At 40.5% G+C, this 26,304-nt stretch overlaps 1 protein-coding gene across 2 annotated transcripts in view; it reads right to left on the reverse strand.

The window, feature by feature from the left end:
- NLG-4 (neuroligin 4) overlaps window positions 1-26,304 on the reverse strand; it is a 281,147-nt gene that overhangs the window by 97,898 nt on the left and 156,945 nt on the right. For both annotated transcript variants that reach the window (XM_012294946.2, XM_012294952.2), the window contains exons 5-8: window positions 9,613-9,966; window positions 5,765-6,074; window positions 4,301-4,508; window positions 3,609-3,863 (exon numbers count right to left, since the gene is read on the reverse strand). In XM_012294946.2, coding sequence (XP_012150336.1) covers window positions 3,609-3,863; window positions 4,301-4,508; window positions 5,765-6,074; window positions 9,613-9,966 — 1,127 coding nt within the window. The remainder of the gene's footprint in view (window positions 1-3,608; window positions 3,864-4,300; window positions 4,509-5,764; window positions 6,075-9,612; window positions 9,967-26,304) is intronic.

The raw sequence follows: 26,304 nt of genomic DNA on the forward strand, positions 1-26,304 counted from the left end.
AAATACATTCTGCATACATACATTCTTCCATGCATTCTTCAATACATACAAAATTCAATGTACACTATTCCTACGCCATTTAAGATTGATCACGCAAGTAGCAATATTGTTGACTCGGCAGTACTGTTTATTCAAAACCGCATAGAAGCTGATATCTTACTTTTACACCGTGAAACAGTGACGTTGGATATTGAAATCGATGTAAAGCGGAAATTGCGGCAGTCACTTCGTTGCAAACGATTTAACGGATACCGGCTCTGACTCAGCTATAACCAGAGATTGAATTAAGCTTCACTTTAATAAACGAATTCCCAACATTCTCCTCCCTGTTTCTGTCTACAGCGTGCGAGGCTTCTCTGGAGAAAACGGAGTAGGGGTCTCATTATTCACAGGTGGGTATGGATTCGGTAGGTTCTGGATGCTTCTCTAACGTTCGGATATACAATGCATGGGATGCAACACGTGACGACATAACACCTGCAGGCATAATGCGTGAAGTTACACGTGGAGAATGCAGAGAGTTACAATGCATGACAATTCGATGCGTCGAATTGTAACACATGGAAATTCGCTGCATGGAATTATGTCCGTCACCTCGGTGCGAAGAGTTCTGATGGGTGAAATTTTAATGAATGTTTAATATGCAAAGATTCGGTGCGTAGAGTTTCGGCGCGTTGGATTTTAATGTGCAATGTTCCATAGTATAAAATTTCAACGCGTTGAGTTCCAGCATATAGGATTCCAGCGCGTAGAGTTCCATCGTATCGAATTTCAACGCGTAGAGTTCCATCGTATCGAATTTCAACGCGTTGAGTTCCACCGTATAGGATTTCAGCGCATTGAGTTCCACCGTATAGGATTTCAACGCGTAGAGTTCCATCGTATCGAATTTCAACGCGCAGAGTTTCGACGCGTAGAGTTCCATGGCATAGAATTTCAACGCGTTGAGTTCCATGGCATAGAATTTCAACGCGTGGAGTTCCATCATATCGAATTTCATAGCGTAGAGTTCCATCATATCGAATTTCAACGCGTTGAGTTCCACCGCGTAGGATTTCAACGCGTAGAGTTCCATCGTATCGAATTTCAACGCGTAGAATTTCGACGCGTAGAGTTCCATGACATAGAATTTCAACGCGTTGAGTTCCATGGCATAGAATTTCAACGCGTGGAGTTCCATCATATCGAATTTCAAAGCGTAGAGTTCCATCATATCGAATTTCAACGCGTTGAGTTCCACCGCATAGGATTTCAACGCGTAGAGTTCCATCGTATCGAATTTCAACGCGCAGAGTTTCGACGCGTAGAGTTCCATGACATAGAATTTCAACGCGTTGAGTTCCATGGCATAGAATTTCAACGCGTAGAGTTCCATCGTATCGAATTTGAACGCGCACAGTTTCGACGCGTAGAGTTCCATGGTATAGAATTTCAACGCGTTGAGTTCCACCGTATAGAATTGCAGCGCGTTGAGTTCTACCGTATGGAATTTCAGTGCGTAGAGTTCCATCGCATGGAATTTCAAAGCATAAAGGTTCAACGTATCGAATTTCAACGCGTAGAGTTCCATCATATAAAATTTCACCGCGTTGCACAGTGTCGGATTTCAACGCACATAACTCGTGGTGTCGGATTACACCGCGCAGAGCTCACGGTGTCCGATTACAACGCGTAGTTTGCACGTGTACAATTACAACGCGAAGACTTTCATGGTATCAAATTACAACTAATAGAGCTTCACAGTGGATTACAACGCACAAGTTTAATGGCATGGATTACAACGTGACGAGTTGCAAACTGTAGAACTTGAATGCACCGAATTATCCAACGTAGAGAAATTCCCAAAGAACATAAAAGTAATTTCTACAGCGATTATTTTAATCAAGTACGCATCATATGTTTAATTCGATTCTGTTTCGGTGTGAAGCACATACGTGATTCGCTCGTTTATTACCAATATCGTAAGTCGATAATTAAGTGGCAAACGAGTGACGAATAATTCAACCACGAAACAAATGAATATTACGTGTCGCAGAGATAAACCGCGGTAATTAATGCAACGCAAACGTTCATTTAAACGAGATAAATTTGACAAACGCGAAATTACGATGCTAATTTCGTTGTAAACGTACGTATTGAAGGATTTGTAATTGCAACGGTACTCGTTGCTTTCGGGATTGATTAAACTAGATTTCAAAGCGATTTGCGATATGGGAACACAAAATCATTTCAGACTGACAATTTGAAAAATATCCTCGCAAACTTCTTAATAAAGTGTGGCTACTTTTAGCTGCCTCATCCGAAGGTCTTACTAAAATCCCAGGATCATCTCGGTTCATCATCGTTCTTATATTTTTTATCGCGTTCGGAGGACGGAAAGAAAACGGAGAGCTACGCATTTTCTAAACGAGGACTTTTTCATAACCCGAGGAATGAAACGAACGAGAATCCCGTACAATTTGCTGAATTCTTTCGCGAATTGACGCCGCTACGTTGCGTGCATATTAAATTTGAAAACGATGCGAGGCACACGTGGCTCGAATGAAAGCATTGAAATTTCTCGTCGAAGTAGACGGCTCAAAACGCAGGGGGGCTTTTCATGTAATGACTCCGAAACAATGGCAGATGGATAGCCGTTCGGCATACCTGTGATTTTCGGGTGGTAATTGAACGCGGATTCGAAAGAATGATGAATGGAGATCGATTCTGATAGTTAACGGTAGGAACTGACGTTTATTGGATGTTGAACGCTGAAATGTTTGGATAAATTGTGAAAATTGTGATTGAACGACTCTTTAAAATTATACACGTATTGACATTTTGGACTTCCAGTTCTATGCTGTTTAATAAAAAGAATTTTACATGTTAATCACTTATGGAGCAGTAATTCGAATCACTCAGATTTTCACCTGTAACATTTCTCATTATCTCCGTATTGAAGTATAATTTAATTCATAATTTTCAATCTCGCGCTTCATAAATTGTACAGTATTGCCCCAGATACGTCTATCAACCAAAGGATGAGTTTACAAAAGCTTAATTAATGCGTTCCATTTAGACAGCGAGCAGAGGAAAAATGACGTTCTTCGAAAAATTCCAACGTATCTGGGTTAATAACTGTAAAAATGTATTTTCAACAATACAACGCGGTACATCAATTACAAAATTCCATTCTAATTTATGAATCAGTACGCGCTTCAAGGAAGAGTTGTGTTAAATTAATTCTTGCGTCTCTCTCGCATGAATTATTTAACGTTCACCGATACGGTCGGGAATTAATTAAACACCCAGTAGACGGCGAAAAGTCGAGTGCGCGCAGGTAGCCCGTTGCAATCGGGTTATTAATGATGTTTCGCGGGGGGTTAATTTATCCACCGCGACGCGAAGGTGCGCTCCGAATCTAATTATCCCGTAAAATCGTGCGTTTTATAATACGTCGTTAAATAGTTTACAATCGACGAGTTCCGAAAACATGAATTTTACATCGCACTTCGAAGACAACGAGAGATTATTCATAACTTCGTGGAACTTGTTACATTTTCTCGTTACGAAGATAATTAAGCATTTGTAAATCTAATGAGGTGATTTAGATTCCGAAAAATTCTTACCTGAGGATAATCGCCCTCCTTCATCTGGTAGTCGAACACGTAGAAGTACGTTTTGGGCATCGGTTCCTTCTCGCTCTCCGGTATCGGTGCTATGTGGGGGTTGTTCGGTTCCTTCGTGTGTCGCAGGGTGAACAAATCTCCAGTTTGCACCAAGGGCGCCACAAATTGGGCGTCGCTCAACGCCTGGATGCAGGCATCTCTCGTGTTCACGGGATGCTGCACCGTTCGCTCCCAATCCGTATATTCGTTCACCACCTGGCAAATATATAAACAAAAACTTAATTCGTAGAACGAAATATTTCTACAAAAACGTTTGTCATGTTCGCAGGAAGTTTTCCTTCCCTTTCATATTCGCTTGGACGGTCAAACAAAAAAGGCTTCAGCTCGAAATTTGAACACGGTTTTGAATATTCTGTTTCAAGGAACACGATATCGTGCACGATTCCGAGTTTCCCGGAAAATGCGCAATCTATGTTTTCCATTTGGGGAAAAATGCGAGCCGTTAGCGGGGCTTGATAAAAATTTAACAAACCATTTTTCGAAATTCGCCGAAACGCCGCGCTCGTGGAACGATTTATCCTCTTTTTTCAACGAACACGGACTTTCGATTAGTAGGAAATTCAATTTGTTGAAATAACGGAATTACGTGTGGACCAGTTTCTTTATTATTCGTAACAGGGAGATTTACTTACGGTGTAGAATATTTCTGTCAGATGATAGACGTACGCGTTCCTCACGTACGTTCTGATTATTCTGTCTCGCCTTTCTCCTTCGAATCCTTGCTGAACGTCCTTTTCAGAGAATTTCCACAAAGCCTCACTCGTTGTCACTCCAAACAACAGGTCGTACTTGTTGTTGCTTGTAATTGGTGCACCGTGTTCTGCCTTCTTTGGAAGTGGCCTGAAACGTTCACAGGACATTAATTTTGAAATTCCCCAAATTATTTTGCATATTTTTTAACTTTCTTTTAATTGTAATAATTATTATAAATACCATCAATGTTATCAATATTATCAATGTTATCAATGTTATCAATGTTATCAAGGTTGTCAATGTTACCAAGGTTATCAATGTTATAAAGGCTGTCAATGTTATCAATGTTGTCAATGTTATCAATGTTATCAATGTTATCAATGTTATAAAGATTGTCAATGTTATCAATGTTATCAATGTTATCAATGTTATAAAGATTGTCAATGTTATCAATGTTATCAATGTTATAAAGATTGTCAATGTTATTAATGTTATCAATGTTATCAATGTTATCAATGTTATCAATATTATCAGAGTTATCAATATAATCAATGTTATTAATATTATCAGAGTTATCAATATAATCTATGTTATTAATATTATCAGAGTTATCAATATAATCTATGTTATTAATATTATCAGTGTTATCAATATTATCAATATTATCAATATTATCAATATTATCAATGTTATCAATGTTATCAATATTATCAATGTTATCAATATTATCAATGTTATCAGTATTATCAATATTATCTGTGCAAATAGACTCAGAATATTATAGTAACTTCATAAAAATTTTCATCTTCCTCAATTTATAATTTAATATTTTTTAATTTTCTTGAACTCTACGTGCAAATACTCAGACCATAATAAGATGTACAATTTCTTTTTATTTTATGGAGATCGTTGCAAGGGGAATATAACTATGCAGCAAAGGTGCTGTGGAAGTGATGAACCAGAACCTTGATACAGTATCATTATATTTCGGATCTTATGCTAATGACTCTGTAGAACAAAGCTGAATCATTTACAATTCCGTTAATGAACCGCGCTAATGTCTACGACGAAACGGGCTGCATCTGCTTAACATTTAATGAGCTGCTTCGATAGGATCGTAAAACTAGAGTCGAAGACATTATACGAACTTCCTTTTTCAGGATCAGAACATTATCGATATTCGCTTAACAAAGCTTCCAGCAAAGTGGTACATTAGTACTTTAAATGGGACTGTAATTTTACTACGTGTACACGTCGATGCGAATTAATGAACATGTAATCTATTCGGTAATAATATTAATCTCCGAGCAATGTAATTAAATTTAATTATGAAACGTTTCGCAATTATTTTGATAAAATTCGATCGAAGGTAGTAATTAATTTTGAAGCGATATATTGCTCACCCGAAACCTTGGAACTCTGGACCCATGTAGGACAATAGATCCTTTTGGAAGTCCGGTTTAATGACCACGCCATCCACGCTGGGTCCGAAAGCGCTGAGAAAGGTCGGCGGTTGGATATCAACTTGCATCAACTCTTCCAAACTACGCTCTCGAAGGCAATCGACGATCAGCTCGTTATCTTTGAGCAGATCCTCGGGAATCGAGCAATTGACAGCTCTGGCCAGCTTCAAAGCGTACGAAACAGGATCCTCGACCACTGCCCACGATGATAGGGCACTTCCTGACAGAAGGATGGCTCTTTTGAACAGGCCTGCGAAAAGGAAACATCCAATTTGTCGGTTCGAAAGACGAAATCTTTGATGTTCAATCGCTCGATCAATTGCTATTCTGCAAAATTTTATAATTCTTCTTTGAAATTATTTTCATTTCGTTAAGTTCTGACGAAGCGAATCTTACAGGGAGTCTTCGTCTCTTCATCTATAATTTCCCTCTAGCGCAACAAAATTAATTCGAAAGTTTTCGTGTTCGTCAAGAATCTCGAGCTTATAACGTATGAAAACGTAGGTGTCGTCGAAACGTGAACTCGACCTAAACTTTCGTCGTTCGGTATGAAAACTGATTAATTAAGGAACATCTTTCTGGTACATGCTCCGGAAACTTGTTCCGAAACTTTCCAAGTTTCATGATTTTTCGAACGTGATTGTTTTATTATGTAACGTTTACGCACATACGATTAATAAAAATTTCAATTAAAGTAGGCGAACGTTTGATGCCAGCGTCATGTAAAATTTATGAGGGTGGTTTTTACGACAGATTCAAACTGAGCGATAAGATGTAATATGCTATGAATTGTGATGAATATTTCCGTATTCTACGGGGAAGCTCAAGGAAGGTCGACGTTAAGCAGGAAGCACGGTGAGCTCGAGATAAAGAAGATGAAAATTATATCAGAAGGAACGGTATCGAAGTAACAAGCGGATGTGCTTTTCAACGATCGTCACGTAGCAAGGATAATCGAACCATCGTTCTTCTGCAACTCGGTCAAAGCGCAAGAAATTTCAATAATTCCTCAGGCTGAGCTTTGCAAGGAAAATATCCCTTAATGATATTCCTTCCTCCTTTTTTACAATACGCTTTCAGAAATTTTGCAGCGCGCATATTAACGTTTTATTCTGTTATACGATTAAGAACTCGTCGCGCCATCAATTAACGTATCGTTTAAAGGGACGGCCATTATCGACAAATGCGAATGCGATGTTAAAAGAAATATATCCCGTAAAAACATCGTGAAATCTGTCGAAACTGGCAGCGAGCTCACTTTGTTCAGTTTCCGAGGAATTACCACAATTAATACGTCTCTGCCACCTCTCTGTTGAACCGGTAATTTATCAAGACAGATTTATACCAGCAATTTCCGGTATCCTGGAAACATCACAGACCTAACGTCGACCAATATCTCGTGGAGTCGGTGTTCCGAGCGAGAAATTCCAGAGCAATGTTAGCTGTCGATTTGAGGCAAGAAACCGGGGGAAGAAGGAATAGAAGAAGCAGGCTCGGTTTCTCGAGGATCTTGGTAGTCGAGGATATCCTTCAATATCGCATGGAGAGACACCATAGACACAGCCGGTAATATCTCAAGCGTGCGATATTGCAAGAATTTTCTGCGGGAGTATCAACGACGAGAACGTTAAACGTCGAACAAAACCGCAGTGAGAATCGATACGAATGAAGACGCGAAAAATGGTAATGCTCGCACATCTGGCAGCCCCTCTGACCTCTTTTAAAGCGGCCAATATTGCGTGAAGGGTGAAAACCGGTGCGTGCAAAGCTGTTGATTCGATCGGACCAGGAAACGATATTCTTGTTCTGGATTTCGTCTGGCGGAAATTTTGTTCCATGGCCTTTGGGGGATGATTCGAGGGGTTGATTCTCGTCGAGGGCACGACGAGCAAATAGGCGATGGAATTCATCGGGGATGAAGGGGAATTAGATATTGGGTTTTTATTCGAATGAAAAATGGCATGGCGAGGCCCGCTGGGATTCGAAGGCTGAACAATTTACTTGTAGCTGGAAAACGTTGTCCGCTGCGCCAGCGAGAGCTTCCGTAATGTTGTTCGCTTTTTTCCCAATGTTTCCTGGCACTGATTTATCGTTCCTTTAATAGTACAAACCGTTCTCAGCGAATTAATGGTTGTAAACACTGTCACATATTTGACTTTCACCCAACAATAACACAAAGAGACATGTAACAATAATAAAAAATATACTAGGCTAAAATGTTGCTCTACATGTGCTTATCAAGATTATCGAATGTCATACAGGTAGTAAAAATCGATAATAAAAATGAAAAATTCCAAACTTGATCGTCAATCCAATATACGTAACACAGGATCAAAATTCAAGTAGTGCAGGTCAATAATAATGATGTCAGTCTGAAATATCTACACGTTCTGAACATAAGGTTGAATTTCAAGTAGTACAAGTCAATAATAATGATCCCAGTTTGAAACATTTACATGTTACGAGCATAAGGTTGAACTTCAAGTAGTACAAGTCAATAATAATGATCTCAGTTTGAAACATCTACATGTTGCGACCACAAGATTGAACTTTGAGTAGTACAAGTCAATAAACATCGAGATATTCATAACTTAACCGTGAATTTGATTGAATCATTTAATGGTACAGGTAGTACAAGTCAATAATAATGACCTCAGTTTCCAATATCTACATGTTCTGAACATAAGGTTGAACTTCAAGTAGTACAAGTCAATAATAATGATCTCAGTTTGAAATATCTACATGTTGCGACCATAAGGTTGAATTTCATGTAGTATAATTCAATAAACATTGAGATCACCATAACAAACCGTGAATCTGACCGATCGATTTAATGGTACAAGTAGTACAAGTCAATAAAGGGGTGATTCTGAGAAACGAAGACTATTGTCCAAAAGTTTTGGAGGACACAAAAAACTCGATGAACCCTTTGAGATCGGTCGTATCAAAACGCTCAAGTTTCGTGTCACAAGAGAAATCTGTTCGGCACACATAAGCTCGTTTCCTTTCGGATTCTTCTCGAGAGTCTCGTTAGCGGTGGCGTTCCCGATCGAACGAACCGTTCGGAATCAGGGAACAGTATTGGATTCTAGCATTGAAAGAGAAGAGGTTCGCGACCGTCGACGTCTCGTTACTTATGGGATAACGATTTCTCGGTTTGCTCGATTTTCAGCGAGCCACGATACAGAAATCGAGCCGAGACGTTTCCGACGATGAGAATCTCGTCGTCTAGACGTCGAACGGTTGATTACTCGGACCAAGAGCGAAAGAACGGGATGGCGGACGAAAAAAGGTGGCCGACAAAGACGACCCGGGGAAACTAAGGAAGCTTCGAAAAAGAGTTCCGTATTTTTCGGCGTGAAGTGCAGAATACGCTGCAAAGTTGTCGGCGACGCCTGGATTTTTATCGTGTTACAAGTAAAGTTTACGAACTTTCCGCGGGAATCGTCGAGATTGCTCGGCGAGGGAAGTCACCTCCAATTGAGCGAACTTCAAGCTCACGAATGAGGGTGAAAGAAACGTCAGAGTGAAATTAAAGGTATTCCAAGTCGAGTTACATCCTTGCTCTTTTAGACAGATTTGCTCGTCATAAAGCAACTAATAGAATTAGTTCCATTACACTCTTATTTGACATTGCTATTACAACTTCAGAAATATTAACTACCCCTCTGAAATTTGTGAGCGTATTTGACCTATGACCAGCCTCATATATGACCATCTCATAAAAAGAACATCTCCCAAAAATAGCTAAGTAAAATCGGTGTGAAAGTTTGAAGGAAAATCCTCACCTCGAATGACAGTGGGGCTGATGGCGAGAAAATGAACACAGGCAGCGCCAGTTCCTTGGCCCATCAGCGTCACGTTGTTGGGATCGCCGCCAAACAAGGCGATATGCTCTTTGACCCAGTGAAGAGCCGCGATCTGATCCATGAGACCGTAATTCGCGACCCTTGCCTTGGTCTGAGGCGCCACGTTGGCGTTCAGGAAGCCGAGCACGCCCAGACGGTAGTTCATCGTTACGATCACTTGGTCGGTGTAGCTGGCCAGCACGCTACCGTCGTACGGGTTTCCGCTGCCCCAGTCGTAGCTCTCGCCGTGGATATACAGCAGCACCGGATGCCTCCTTCCGCTGTCTGCCATGCCTGCAACCAGAAAAGTGTCCCTTGTAACACTTTATAGAAGCGTGCTCTCCTAAAATGGGATTCAGATGGTTTATACTCGTGTCTGGGGTGATTCACAAGGTCTAAACTGATAAGCTATTGATTTTTGCTGGAGTAATTTTATGCAACAGGTTTATGACAGATTTTATATTAGAGTCATACAGGATGATTCATAAAAAATGAGAGACTTAACCCCTTGCACTATGACTTATTTGTCGGGTGCGTCAGTCAGAACTGACTTATTGCAGCTACAATATTAAGACAACAAAATTTGAAATGTTATGTCAACATGTTATTATTTAATCCTTGACTATGCAAATTATAATTGGACTTCAAATTGAAGCGTATTAAAAATTTGAGTAAAATTGATCACAGCCGAGGTACGAGTGCGTTACGAGTCAGACTCGTGAAAATAGTTCAAGAGGTTAAAGACTGTGTATCTACAGCAGATTTAAAAAATCCTTGCTGCTATTATGATGTTCTTGTGATTGGTTTAGAAGGAATCTGAGATATCCGGAGACACATAATTGCAGATATACTTCATCTTTATCGATCGCAAGGAAGAGGAAGAAGGTGAATTCGAGCACGGGGTGAAATTCGAGCAGCTCGTCTACCTCTTATCGTGGAACAGCAACCCTCGACGTATTCCCATTCGTTCGACAATGCCAGCGTCCACGAGGGAAAGGAGCGATAAAGAAAGCGACCCTTGAACGACCCTTACCGAAACAAAGACCGATGTTGACCGTGTGTCTGGCCCTATAGAAAAGTTGCAGTCGCCTGAAGAGCTTCTACGGTACGACCGGAAGAGGAACAGGAGGTAGCCTGCCAAAGGGGATTCGAGCAGGTCGTCTTACGCTTCAAAAAATATAGGAGCTGTTCTGGACCATTGAATAACCGAGCTATTCCTTGATAAAATCTTTTTAATAATTGAAAGTTAATGGGGGAAAAAGATTACTACATAATTCAAGTTTTTTCAAATTCCAGACAGGAATATTTCAGATGCGTATTTATCCACTGTTTCTATCGTTTGTAATCCACTTGTATGACCACGTGGAGATACATGTGTTTATACGTAGTTTTATGCGTCGAATTTTTACGTATTGTAATTCGACCCGATGACACGCGCTGTAATTCTATACGGATTGTAATTCGATCCATCGCACTGTAATTCGATCCGTTGGATCACCACGCGCTGTAATTTAATCCTTGGATCACCACGTGTTGCAATTCGATCCGTTGGATCGCCACGTGCTGTAATTCAATCCGTTTAGATCGCGTTGTAAACCATGCGTTGAATCACGCATTGAATCGTCACGCACCACGTATTGCAACTCGTTTAATCGATACGTATTAAATTTCATCGTTGTAACTGCAAATAGCTTTCCTTGTTAAAAGTCTAAAGCTTCATTCAAGATAAAACGAGACAAATTCTGAACACTGTTGTTCTACATTTTCTTGCAAATTTCGAGTATTATGCATTCGAGAAGGAAAAACAGCGACTAATGCACTTGGCACGGACCGTCAAGAGTTTTAATAAAATTAGAAACATGCACGAACGTTCGTGAAATAGGACTTGACGCAGCACACAGAAACGCGAATCAAGTGAATCGTAGGAGCTTTGACATCACGTTTTCCATTTCGCTGTCGTATTTTTAATTTCGTTCAGCTTTTCGCCGAGATGGAACTTGTAAATTACAGAGGACTGCGTTTTTCATTTGTACTGAAAGGAAGCGGGTTATTGAATTTAGTGGACACTTCAAGTGACGCGTTCATTTCAATCCTCAAACGTTCCTTCCAATTCAAACAGCCTTTAATAAGTTTCATGCTATGCAGCAATATCGAGATACTCGAAGAAACACACAGCGCAAATTCTTTTTAATCTACCGTTCAACTTTGCCGAGTTATTTGCATTGCTTGAACAAAGGTCAAACGAATCTCAAGTAGTCAAAGTCTATGACTTTGAGCAGCCGATCACCGGGAACTGCGTTTCCTTCGAGCTTTCACGTTCTTCAGTTCAATTTCTCGCTTCCCGGGATCCCAAAGGACTTCCGTCAGACATTATTTCGTCACTTTCAACCTTTTAGTCCATCGTCGAATTTCCCTGGTCCGCGTCGTGTCGATACATTTCGTCGAATCAATCAAAGAAACTCGAAGGCTTAAAAGCTTCCGACAAACGTCCTAACAAAGAAAATTAGAAAGGTACCGAGTAATAAAATCTCCTCGGGAATCGCTCACAGCACTCTCGATATCGTATCAGAACGAGCTTCATCGATTTTCTTCCGCGCGATTCCACGAACGCACCTGAAACCAGCTAGAAAATAAAAAAAGCGTGTCCGCGTTTCGCGTTGGTACAATACGATCTTCAATCGCCGAAGCTGGCTCAATTTTCCCGAGCATTACTCCCCTTTACAATCCCTCGGTGCCCCGTTTCGTCAACAACGCTGTTCTCTTTGACTCAAAAACCCGTGGCAAATAACAGAGTCACGCGTGTCGTCATTGTCAGCCAAATCCTTTTGTTTAACGTCACGCGATCACCACGCCAACGAATCGTGTTTCAACCCCCTGGAGGGACAACCGCGAAAGGGTTGCTCGCAGAGATTGCTCACTTCTTGCCGACTGAAAGCATCGTGATGCGGCCTTTTCGAAGGAGTGGTTCAGCATATACCGTGCAATAATTCTAGGACCACCCCTATTCCGAAATGGAAGCTTTAAGTAGCTACCCTTGGACATCGCTTCGCTTTGTTCCCGCTCGGTTCCAATGTTATTGATGATTTGTGAGATCGATGTGCACGCTGGTCAGAGGTGTTTTATGAGAGCCGGTTGATTTATGTTATTTCTATGATGAATTTCGACGGCTGATGAAGAATTGTGGTGCATGAAAAAATGGGGAAAATTTTGAAGTCCGGCAGATTATTGTTGAATAGGGGTTAACTACGAACAATACTCGAAATTATTCTACTTTCAACCCATTGTTCTCCATCCGCTAAAGAATTGCAAGTAGTACGAGTCAACCATATCTCGCGCGACCTACGTAGAAATTTCTTTCACTTAATAGCAATTAATTCTAGAATCGTAAGTTATATGCAGAGGGAAGATTGTTATCCCAGAAGGGTAGTTTTGACGCAGATCGTAATTCGTTTAGTTTCACACGATATTTGAACAACTCTTTGATCCTTTTCCAGGAAGTTAGTCTTAATCAAGCAAGTTCGTTGGAAAGGTGTTTTCGCAAAGTTACTGCAGTATTTAGCCAAGCTGTTTACGATGGTCGACGCGTACCTTGCTTTGCATAAACACAGCTGAGTTTATTAATGCAACGTGCGTGGTGGTTCGTTCAACGCTCGAGTCTCGCTCGATATTTCATTTAAACATTATTTACGGGATCGTGCACCTCTGACGAATGTGAATCGCCCGGTCGAGAGCGTCGATTTCATTTTTAACGAAGTACTCTCCGCGTTCATCAACCTCTACGCTATTATACCACGCCCCAAGTAAAATAAATATCCACTTTATATCGAACGTTGTAATTTTCCTCCTTCCATTACCGTTTCGAGCTAACGCCAGCAATTTTCTTGCCGTGAGACTTGATCTATGATATTGTTATCAGAATATGTGCGTTTTGATCGTCGGATTCTGCCATCTTATTCACAAGTTCATCGTCTTTGTATAAATCTGGGGGAACGTGTACTGGTACTACTTGGACTGACCACTTTCCAATACTACTTGTCTGACCACTTGTTAAATCTACTCGTCTGACTACATACATGTACTACTTGTCTGGCCATATGTCAGTACTACTTGTCTGACTACGTACACATACTTGTCTGACCACTTACATACATGTATGTACTACTTGGCTGACCATATACATTTATACTACTTGTCTGACCATTTATACATATACTACTTTTCTGACCACATACACCAATACTACTTTTCTGACCACATACACTTATATTACTTGTCTCACCACTTACATACATGTATGTACTACTTGTCTGACCATGTACATCTATACTACTTGTCTGACCACTTGTACATATACTACTTGTCTGACCCCATACACCTATACTACTTGTCTGACCACATTCACTTATACAACTTGTCTTACTACGTACACATGCTACTTGTCTAACTACATACACATATTACTTGTCTGACTACGTACACATACTACTTGTCTGACTACGTACACATGCTACTTGTCTGAGTACGTACACGTGCTACTTGTCTGACTATATGTCAATACTACTTGTCTAGCAACATGCACATACCACTTGTCTGACAACATACACACACTACTTGTCTGACTATGTACATATATTACTTGTCTGATTACATAGACATACGACTTGTCTGACTACATATACATGGCAATGTGGAGCTGACGCCAGCAGTTTTCTTGCAGGGTCTCCTGATCTACGACATTGTTATCAGAATATGTGTGCTTTGATCATCATAACCCGACGACTTATTCATAAGTTGCTTCTCCATCGTCACGGTATAAACTAGACATTTTTATTGTTGTCGTCCGTGAATAAATCTCTGGAGGAGCACTTTGTTCCGAAAGTAGCTCTTAAACACAAATAACAGAGTTCAAGGGATCGAATCCGTCGTCGTTTGTCAGCGAACGTTATCGTTCCAAGACAAAGTTGAAAAAGCCAACATCCAGCATCGGAAGATCGGGGTCGCCGATAACGGGGAAGCCAGGAAAAAGGTGTTCCATTCGAGGACAGAGAGTATCGTCCGGCAAAGAACAAGAAAAGAGAGCAGGCTTTCGTAACTGGCCTTTGTCATCCAGCGGTAAAAGACAAATAACCGCGGTCCGCCTTTTATCTTGCCACCTACGGAACCGCAAAAAGACATTCGCAGTTTCGGTCCATTCTGGACGACGGACGTCCTCCGGATCTCATTCTTTCCCACCGTTACGATTTGTGCCCCGGCTTTCTCGCGAAAGCGACGTCTAAAGTGGGACAAGTTGAAAGTGCTTTCCAACGCTCGCGTGGAACAAAAAAAAAGAAAGAAAGAAAAAATGAACGAGCCTCGACAAACGGATTCAGCAGGCTTCAAAGACGAACGATTGTTCGAGAGGCATCTTGCGCGCGATTCCGTTTCAGGTTCTCGACCCTCTTTTTACAATTCGAGCACTTCGTACCCTTTGCCAGACCTCACCTGTCTATTTTGTTACTATTGAACCAGGACGTAGAATTAGTTCATCAGTGGTGAATCGATGCATCCCCTCGTAATTCTGTTACGTCACAATCAACTCTAATTCCACGTATCGCGTGGATTACCACGCTTTGTATTCTTATGTTCTTTCATTTAATTCCACACACCGCATCTGCAACTTGTAGGTAATGCACTTTCCCGTATTACGATTCCAAGCATTAAACCGCCACATCTCGCATCGCGATCATAACAGAAGCCACTGTAGGGTAGTAAAGGAAACGTTGGTTTAAAACGAGCACAAAGAAGTCGAATCTGTGTATACCTTGACACAACAATCGAAACACAGTCACGAGCGGGATATACGTGCCAGAGAAGAGTTTCAGGTAAGCACGAACACAGACGACGTAAGGAAAGTACACGGTTCCAAGTTGCCGTGATCCCGACGCGCTTCTGGCTCGCGTTGGAATGCATAGACATAACGTAAATCCATGTTTACTATGCTAATACCGGCGAACTTGCCGGCTGAAAGACGCCGAGAAACGTCCTATCAAATATGCAGCGCTACTTGCACGAGCTTCTAGCGGCCCAAAGAAAAGAGACGAGGCCGGTTGAGCAACGAGGAAGCTCGTTTTCGTGGAGTCTCTCTGTTAACCGGAAGCTTGGCCCGTGTCTTCGGCTCCACTTCCTATGTGAACCTCGAGCCAGCTCTTACTAAATTTCTTTATAAACACCGAGGATGCTGGGCTATTTTTTTACCGAGCTATGGAACTTGTTTGCTGTTGTTTTTATTCTCCGGGAATATTTGCGAGCCTCGAGCGAAAAATGTGACAGCTTTGTTTGACAGATTCGTTGGTTATCCTTAGGGCTATTCTTTGGACGTGTAGAGTTAAAATTTTGAAGAGAGTTGCAATTACGAAAGATTTCTGGAAATATAATTTTCGTGTGACAATTGGAAATGCTCTTCGGTCTAAGTTAATTTAGACTTCTGTAATTAGTTATTGTTACAGACGTTCCTGCTGCAAGAGAATAATTAATAACCCAATTCATTAGCAATAATGTTGAATCAGAATAGCGAATTCGTGATTTCATGGTAGCTGGATGTTGCAGGAATCAAATTTCATTGAGGATTCCCAACAATTATAGCTTATCGCCAATTCAATGGCATTATTTCATTGAATTCATACGTCTATACGGTGCGCCGGTTATACTCCGAACAACGTTCAGAAATTAATTAGTGACCGCAGGATGATCGGATGCGAGTAACAAGACATCCATTTTACGGCGTGTACTGATGCTACGACCTAGTTTCCAAAATTCGATGAACATAACGTCCCTACCGTGATTTCTAGTTTCATTATTTAATCTGACATCCAACAAATTATTTTTCAATTACGTAATTTTTATCGATTTAATTTTTATGCAAAATGTCCCCGCGTAATACTTCTCAAAGACACACAAAGATATAATGGATTTAAGTTCCAGTCGCACGAAGAGCAGCCGAAACTCAGCGCGATGAAACAATTGACAAACGCCGCTGGATGCGCCTTGTCAGAGACAAGTTTGCGGAATAGATTCTACTACGAGAAGCATTAGAAACAACAGTCTAGTTGGATAGATTTGTGTGTAACCAGCTGCGATCTCTCACGTATATAAGCTCTAGGATAGACAAGTCTGAGATTGAATACTGCGCATCTGTCTTAGGTATTCTCTTTGATTTGTTTGCTAAACAAAATATTGCATGCGACAAAAGATCATTACGTGTCGTTAGATATACGTAGAAATTAATTAACAGAATTATTGATCAGGTAAATGATGTGATTGGTCAGACAAGTTGAACAAATACGTTGTGATAGGTAGCCTAATAGTGTCTAATATGGTGAGGAATGTGGTGCAAGGACTTAGACAAGTAGAATATGCAGGTGGTCAGACAAGTAGTATAAGTAGGTGGTCAGACAAGTAGTGTAAGCAGGTGGTCAGACGAGTAGTGTAAGCTTGTGGTCAGACAAGTAGTATGAGTAGGTGGTCAGACAAGTAGTGTAAGTAGGTGGTAAGACAAGTAGTATAAGTAGGTGGTCAGACAAGTAGTGTAAACTTGTGGCAAGACAAGTAGTATAAGTAGGTGGTCAGACAAGTAGTATAAGCATGTGGTCAGACAAGTAGTGTAAGCTTGTGGCAAGACAAGTAGTATAAGTTGGTGGTCAGACAAGTAGTATAAGTAGGTGGTCAGACAAGTAGTATAAGCATGTTGCCAGACAAGTAGTACAGGTGGTCAGTAGTATAAGTACATGATCAGACGAACAGTACAAACCTGTGGTCCGACTACAATAAGTAGGGATCCAGACAAGTGGTACAAGTGGGTGGTCAGACGTATTAATTTTCAAATTGCTATATCATTAATATAATATTGTTATCATGATTAATTGATTCCTCCGAAAAAATAATGTTCCTTCCGAATTGGCAGTGTTTACAAATCTTTTATAAACAATGTTTTCATTGGTGCGTTCGTTCCTGGGAATTAATCCGAATAAATTATACGATCATCGAGCAGAAACGATATTATTTAAACAGATGTTTACGTTATTTATGAAATTCCGTCTGCGTTCGCATACGATGTTTGCGTTAATAAATTTGTTGTCGAATATCGACGAATTTATTAGCCTGTTATACGAGAACAGAATTGGTGATACGTTCGATTTGAAATGTAGTAAACGTATTATATTTTAATCAAACGTACGAAATTATGCGGACGTTATGAACCTACGGAAATGAAAGGTTCGAAAATTTGGAAAGGAGAGCAGATTTCAAAAGCTGTGTTATACGCTTAAATAAATGTACAAAGCGAATCACTCACAATTAGGACTTTCGACGTCTTTACCTTCAACAATGGAGGAAAATTCATGGGAAAGAAAATTCAAGATTCCCTTTGTAAGGGCAAATACATCATTCAAGGAGAGATTGCGATGTTCTCCGTCTCTAAATCCTCCAGGTCGTCCTACAGTACATTTCCATGCAAATATACAGGATAAATTATCTATTGTTAGAATCCCTCGAACATCTACATTTTTACGTTCATGCCAAATGATATTCGACTCCGAGATTTTCAGATCAGTAATGTAATCTCCCAGAGTAAAATGCTCGAACAAAAAAGAAAATTATCGACTATGTCACTGTTTTTTAATTTAAAGCGTTAATCGAGACATTAGGTTCAAGGAACAGAGTCGTATTTTTCGCCGTTCAGACGGCAAGATCTCGCCTCTAGCTACTCGTAATCCGTATTCGACGATACACGAGCTTGGTAAGCTCTTAATCGCGTTATCTGCATTTCCATATAATGCCTAGAAGCCTGTTATCTACCTGTCGTTACCCACACGACTACCCCTTTTAATCGTCGACGGTGAGCTACACGCGTGTCGTCGAACAATTTAATAATCGAAAGCGTTGTAACGGAGAAGCTTTCTGTTGACGTCAACGTGATCGATGACATTTCGACCGGTCGATCGATCCGTAGTTATTAACTGCTCGGCTCTTTTCCGTTTCGCGTGTTCGCTATAATGAACTCCGAAATATTACACTCGAAATGAAGCTATTTAGTGGTTGCGAATATCTCGTACACTCGACAAAATTGCAAAATTTTGTTCGGTCATTGAAATCGGCTGCAAGGCAGTAAAAAGTGGTTGCAAATCTTCAGTTCCCGAAGACGAAATAATTTGCTTTAATTGGAATTAATCGTGAAAGAACATTTCGACAAATATGCTGAGCTTTTCAGTAGGAATTAATGTCTTATCGCGATAAAAAGAACGCAAGTAGATAAATAGCGGAAGGGCAATACGAATTTGTACACCGGTGCAGTCTCGATTAAGTCTCGAGTATTTCCAATATCCGATCGGGCAGAAAAGAAGAAAAAAGAGTGGGGAGAGTGGGATAGAGAGAGGGTAAAGAAAGGAAGCACAAGGGAGGCGAAACAATTTACCGTGGCAGGCGGCCGCTGCTTCCTGCCATTAAACGATTTTCGATTACACACGTACGCGAAATATGCCTAGTGTGTATGAGTGCATAACGGATGCATGCAATTACGATTCAAATTTTACGACTTGCTTAACTTAAATTACGCGACCTCGATTAAGTGAGATCGCGCCTGGCTGCCAAGTTTCGCCCCTTCGGCGAACCACACGGCTTTGTATCAAAAACTAGTCGTTTACGGCCTGAATTTATTCGACGCAATATGCTGGGAAATTGAGGTTGTTAAATAAATGAACCATTAAAAGAGATCGGGGGACACGATTATAAATAGTGGCGGTAATTGACACCCTGACAGACGTGTCTAACTTCTAAGCAAATTAACTTGGACGTAATTGAAATTTATACCGGAAGATTTGTCTCGACCGAGGACTGAATTAAACTTGATTCGGTTTTAATGAAAATCTGATTCAGACTTTGCCAGCGGCAAGTTTAATTTGATTGAATTTCCAAGATAGATTTAAGGTGACGATTCAGAATAAGACTTGTTGATCTTTAATCAGATTAAAATGGTACTTTCACCGCTACGAAATGGCATTTTGCGAACAGAGGATATTCATTCATAGTTTTACTTAATCTGTTTCAACGATATTGAACCACTTGAACCGGAAAGGCTTTTTATCCTTCCTCAATGCAATCATCCTGGCAACTACAGTGGATATCCGGTGGAAAGCGTTTGCCAGTTACGATGCAGATCGATTTCGATTAGCTTCCGAGGATCCCTGATGCAAATAACCGGAGATATCCGCGATAGGAGCTCCGTCGTTTAACTACTTATGGAATAGAAATATTACTTCGTTGCAAAAACATGACAGTCCACTCATACCTCCACAACTTCTTATAAAAAAATATCCACATTCTGTAATCCCCGCACAAATTGAATAATTCACAACATCCATCCCCGTGTTTAGTATCACTGCAAACGTCGGTTCCTTTATTCTTATCAACGCAGTGAGCATCAGGACACAAACACAGATTAATTAAACCACTTGCACACTCTCGGCTTCGAGATCAACACCCTTATGAGCATTCACAGAAACAGCGTTTCGCACGATGCACATCCATACGCGCTTCTGCAGTGTGAGAAACTCGATTCTGGCACAACTCTGGGACGTGTAAGTACGTGTAACAGGGATGTACGTCTGGCTGAGGAGGGCAAATGAGAGGAAGTAAGGGGATTCAGACGGAAGATACCGGTTGGTTCGACGGTACATCGATTTGGGCCAGCATCCAATCAAGGATAAAGACACTGTGGAGACAACCTCGTCGCGTGATTGCGACCGTTCACCTGGCTTGTGTGCATCTCTATTGCGTGCACCTCGATGCAAATTGGAAATTAGGCAGTGTTCTGTCTAGGCTCGATTGCCGTTTACTAAATTGACTACGTCCTTTATGGAATATCAGTTTTAATGCGATCGAGAAAAGGACCACTGAAATATAGATCCTTTGGGTCGAAAACTCGGTTTCAACTATTCTTTAGAACAGTTGTTTACCGAGCGAAAAGAGTCGGAAACTGCAAACGAATGGCTGGTGGATAACTTTTGAAAACATAACGAACGTAAACGCGACCGCCTTCGCTGTCTGTTGGGGCGTGTTTCAACTAACGTGCTTTGGGTTTCGTATAAAAGCAGGAAACACTAATTAGGTTAACCCGGTACGACGTCGCCGTAACACTAATTACGATCACGTCGTAGTTATAACTAATATAAAGACAGTTAACGTGGTTTGAAGGCACGAAACTTTGCACGAATACGAATTTCATTGTGAAGACCGAATCGATACATTGATACTCGAGAATAATTTAATACCGAAATAATTATATTTCATGCAGTTGAATCGTTTCTATTGTTTGTACTAAGTGCTTGAATATATCTAACTGGTTATTGAAGATAAGATACATTTTATATCAACTGAGTACTACTTTATTTCATAAAAAAAAGAATGAAAAGTTGAAGCAGTAAATTTGCATACTTGTCTGAGAGACTAATACTACTTGTCTGACCAGCTGCTAATATGACTTGTTTGACTGTGTGCCAATACTACTTGTTTGGCTGTGTGCCAATACTGCTTGGCTGACCAGGTGCTAGTACTACTGGTATTGACCACTTTCCAATACTACTTGTCTGACCATTTGTCAATACTACTTGTCTGTTCACCTGTATATACTACTTGTCTGGTTAGATGCCAATACTACTTGTCTGACTACATACACATACTACTTGTATGACTACGTAAACATACTACTTGTCTGTCTACATGTACATACTACTCGTCTGATCACGTACATACATATACTACTTGTCTGACTATGTAAACATACTACTTGTCTGACTACGTACATATACTACTTGTCTGACTACATACATACATGTACTACTAGTCTGACTATGTACACATACTACTTGTCTGACTACGTACATATACTACTTGTCTGACTACATACATACATGTACTACTTTTCTGACTATGTACACATACTACTTGTCTGACTACATACATACATGTACTACTTGTCTGACTATGTACACATTCTACCTGTCTTACTACATACATACATATACTACTTGTCTGACTATGTACACATACTACTCGTCTGACTACGTACATATACTACTTGTCTGACTACATACATAATATACTACTTGTTTGACTACGTACATATACTACTTGTCTGACTACATACATACATATACTACTTGTCTGACTACGTGCACAAACTACTTGTCTGACTATGTACATATACTACTTGTTTAAGAAACTGCATATAGTAGAAATTCAAAGTCTGCGTCATTTACAGTGAAGTTAACTAATTTTATGAAACAAGTAAGATACGAATAAACCGAATAAAATTGCTTAAAAACAAGTGCATAGAAAATGTAGAATTGATTGTCGGACAGTGTTACTCCCGATAACAATGAAATAAATTTGAAAGCATAATGCACTAAGCTGCGGGATCCTCAGTGATTCAGCTGCACAATGGTTCCAACAGAGGAATATAAGTGCAATTACCCGAGGGAAACTGCGGAATGCCCTCTTTCTCGTGAAGCATAAGGCCAGAACAGAGTCCACCGTGGTGAAACTTTCGGGCTGACAGTGAGACGGAACAGAACAGAACGGAAAGCAACGCACACGGATGAGCGGGCGCGCAGATTGCCATGGCGCGTTTCGAGTGCCAAACCTCAGGCTTATACGCGTGGAACGCCACAGCTGGCTAAATCCCGAATTCACCCAACCACACCCGAGCGAGGCGTAAGGCGGCCACCAGCTTGAATCCGCGTCGCGAACCACCAGGCTTCCTCGCGGTTCTCTCGGCTTGCGCCTCAGCGAGTTAAGCATCCTGCTTGAGGAATAACCAACCAGTCGCAAACTGACGATTTGCCGAGAGGAGATAAAGCCTGGTTAATGAAGTTAATAAGCAATTGCCACACGCTCCATTTTCGAAGCGCAACCGCTGTGACCGCGATTCTAGGCTTCCGGAAAGACGTTAGCTCTTAAACTCCTGAATTTTCAAGCTTAATTCCCACATTGTATAAATGCAGAAATTTACCGAAATATTTCAGCAGAATAATGATGAATATTGAATGAAAACGAGAATCAGTGAGATTCTCGACTGTGAGTAAATTGTTTAATAATATTATTTTCTCGTTCACTTTTATCGATTTTCAAGCGAAACCTTTGATCGATATAGACATCGCATGCGTCACGGGTAGTCCAGGACAATACAGACCAGGACGATTTTAATTAATATTTGCTCGTTATCGGTATTCGTTGCGTCGACGCGACGCTTTTATCCGTCGACTTTTGTCGTGCGCGTGTACACACTCTCCTCGTAATGAATATTAAATCTTTGTTCGTGTTTCGGATTAAACAGCGACCATACTGTTCCAAGAAGAGATTAGAGGGATTGCTTTCAATCTCTCTTCAATCTTTTTTCCCTCGTGTCTTTTCATCCCTCAGACGAATTTGCATTCAGGATTTCGCATAATTGATCGCTCCGAGCGTTTTTGTATCCGATATGGTACAACAACGAAATAACGAGGTACACCCTCGAAAATCGAATAAAGATTTGTTGCGTTCACTTTGCCGAAACATAAATATGTAAAACGGTGCCGCACAGAGAATGAACAATTTGCGTAAAAAATCGTCGCTTTCCTGACCCGGCAACAAAAGAAAACAACGTGTACGGTTTATCATCGGACCGTGTGTTTCTCCGCGGCGAGCAACGTGGAAAAAGCGACGGTTTCTCCGGCAAAAAGATAGTGGCCTCTGTTTGAAGTCACACTCAGCAATCTTTCCGCCATAATTCCATTTTATCGCGAAGAACGGACAAGGCTGGAAAAGAACGGTCGAGGCATCCCAACTAACAAGGGAGCTCCAGTGAACCTCTGTAAGCAAAGAATCGTCTGAAAGACCGACAATACTCGATGTTATCGTGTCTTCTTTCTATCGAGTCTGCGTTCGGTTTTCTTTCAAGTCCTTGCTCTTTTCCGACTGAATCGCGCGACTGACCGAAATTTCGTTTCACGCTCGTGTTTCGAACAGAAACACACGATCAAAGTACCTGCGAAAAGCTTTCGACCTGATTCAACTTATTTGCCAGTTGAGCGAAACTTCTTTCGTTACGACGCGTTCCAAAGTGTCGGCTAGTAACTTCTGATTTAATACGAGTTGATTCGACAAGGAGAAATTGGTGAAATTGTTTCTTCGTATTAATAGCGAATTCAGACGGTGAAATATGCTCGAACTATTCGTCATTGTGTAACGTCAATGCCAGTCTGATTCTAATGGGCTTCGGTATATTGCAAGAGGGAAATTAGTTTTGTCGACTGTATTATGGAGTTGATAATTTGTAGTCAGAAGCGTAAAATTGCGATGACTGCAGAGAAGTGTTATACGTGCGGATCGAATCATAACGCAAAGCGATCTAAACAAATGAAATGAACCGGTGATATAACACGTGGAATTATAACGGGAGTCAGTCCACCATCGAACTTTTTGCATCTTTAACATGATTGACCCAAGGCTGAGTCGTTTCTCTTGTACCGTTTAATAAATAATGCGTGCCATTCAATTTTTGACGCCGTCAGAAAGAAAATGTGCGTTTTATGATGCTCTAAAGCGTAGGAAAACATGCATAGGATCTTTCCAGCCACAGCACGTGACGCTTTTAGTTAAGACCTTGACGAGGTTAAGGTCCCCATAAAACCAAGTCGCTCAAAAAGAAGTGTGTTCCAGCGAAACACCTGCCTTTTATTCGCTTCTCTGTTTTCCCTAGACTCCACTCTTCATTCCCTTTTTCGCCAAGAAACAGTTGTTTTTTATTCCTCGCTTTAAGTGAATGGAGACCAGAACTTTTCATTGGTAATTCACTGAAATCGCTTAGAATTTCAGGGCGAATTCAAGGGCTTTTTGAGTAATTGAAATGTATTTTCCTTGTAGCGTCTTTGTCTTCAGGGATTTGTGGTACCATTTAGTAGACGATTATGGTTGGTGAAAAAGATGTCAAAGTACAAAATTTCTTACAATAGTTGGTTCTGTATAAATAAATTTAACTTTCGTTTATCGTCCGTAAAATTACAACAGCCATCGATAAACAAGAGCACTTTAGAGAAATGAAATTTATAAAACTACCGTGAACGATAAATCAATATTCGCACCTTCCGTTTATACTGCGCTTTCAAATTTTCACCGATTTTGATAGTTCCGCGGTTAAATTGACTTATGGTCGATGAAGTCCCTACACTGTGCGTGTACTGTATCGATGGTTACCGAGTAATCAAGCACAAAAAGAAACATAACAACTGTAAAACGTTTAATGGACTCACGTTGGAACTACAATTGCGACTGAGGGCTTCACTTTTGAGGAAAAAAACAGTTTACACGGAGAGTATGATCACTTTTATGACTTGCGAAGCTCGAGAGGAAGCCTAACAGCTGTCCAATTAGCTCTGATGGAACGTGAAACAGATAATTCACTTTATCGAAAACGATACATGCTTCTAAAAATAAAAAATTTACCGATACATTTTGACAATTACGTTTTGCAGATTCAAATACTAAAAATATAGAAGGAAGAACCTGTTAAAAGTTATTGGTGTAAATAATTTGAGTGTAGAAATATAAAAATAACTCTTTCATGTCTAATGATCTGGTGATTCAATTTGGTCTTTAATGAACGAAACGCTTCTCGGTTGATTAGCGACTTAATTAAAGATATGAGAGTTATTTTCAGCATGAAGGTCACGATTCCTCTTTTCGAGATTAATCCGGCACTTTTCGATAATTAATTCAAAGTAAATAACACTGAATATCGAGATAATAACTCGGTGCATTCGGAGGAAATGCACAGATTGTATTTTCTATAAATGATGAGAAAGTTTAATGAATTACCGGGGAAACCGTTTCCCGATAGCTCCGATAAATTCATTCCAAAACAAGTGCATCAGAGTTGAAATCAAACAATTGTTTTGAAGCAAAACGAAAGGTAGTCCAATATTTCTCATTTGTCTATTTATAAACTGTCGTCATCAAAGTCGAACTCTGACGAACGTTATACGGGAATATCGAAAACGAACGCGACAGGGAGGGAGAACGAATGAAAACGGCTTCGTTTCCGCTGGCATTTCGCGAGCGCTGTCGCTGGCCACATCGAAGAATAATTCGGCAAAAACAACGTCGGAATTGATTCACGGAAAACCGATAATGGACAAGAATAATAGCCGAGTGGAATAATTAAAACGCGCGAGCACGTTGATCAGCGAGCTTAATGCCGGTCGACAGCTTTTGTTTCGGGGTGAATCGAGAAACTAGGAAAAATCCTGCAAATGTTTCCAACATCGAAAGGTGAAACTGATTTGGTGACGAGTTCATTTCATTCTAATTTTCTAATTTTTGAAAAGAGCAAAGGGATGGAACACTGATTAGACACTAATGAAACACAGTAATCGAAAAGTAATTTCTCTCGTTAGGACTTTAAGTAACTCACGAATTGGCACGTGTAGAGATTCAAAGAAAAAGGAGCTGCTACCATTTCTACAAAGTGTCTCAGAATTAGTGTAATTCGCGGAATTGGGTGGGGTTTGAGATTCTGAACAAAATTTCCCTTTGCGAAAATTCGCTCTGAAGCTTCGTTTTTGA

Source organism: Megachile rotundata, chromosome 14, assembly GCF_050947335.1.
Source record: "Megachile rotundata isolate GNS110a chromosome 14, iyMegRotu1, whole genome shotgun sequence".
NCBI classification, from domain to species: Eukaryota; Metazoa; Arthropoda; class Insecta; order Hymenoptera; family Megachilidae; genus Megachile; species Megachile rotundata.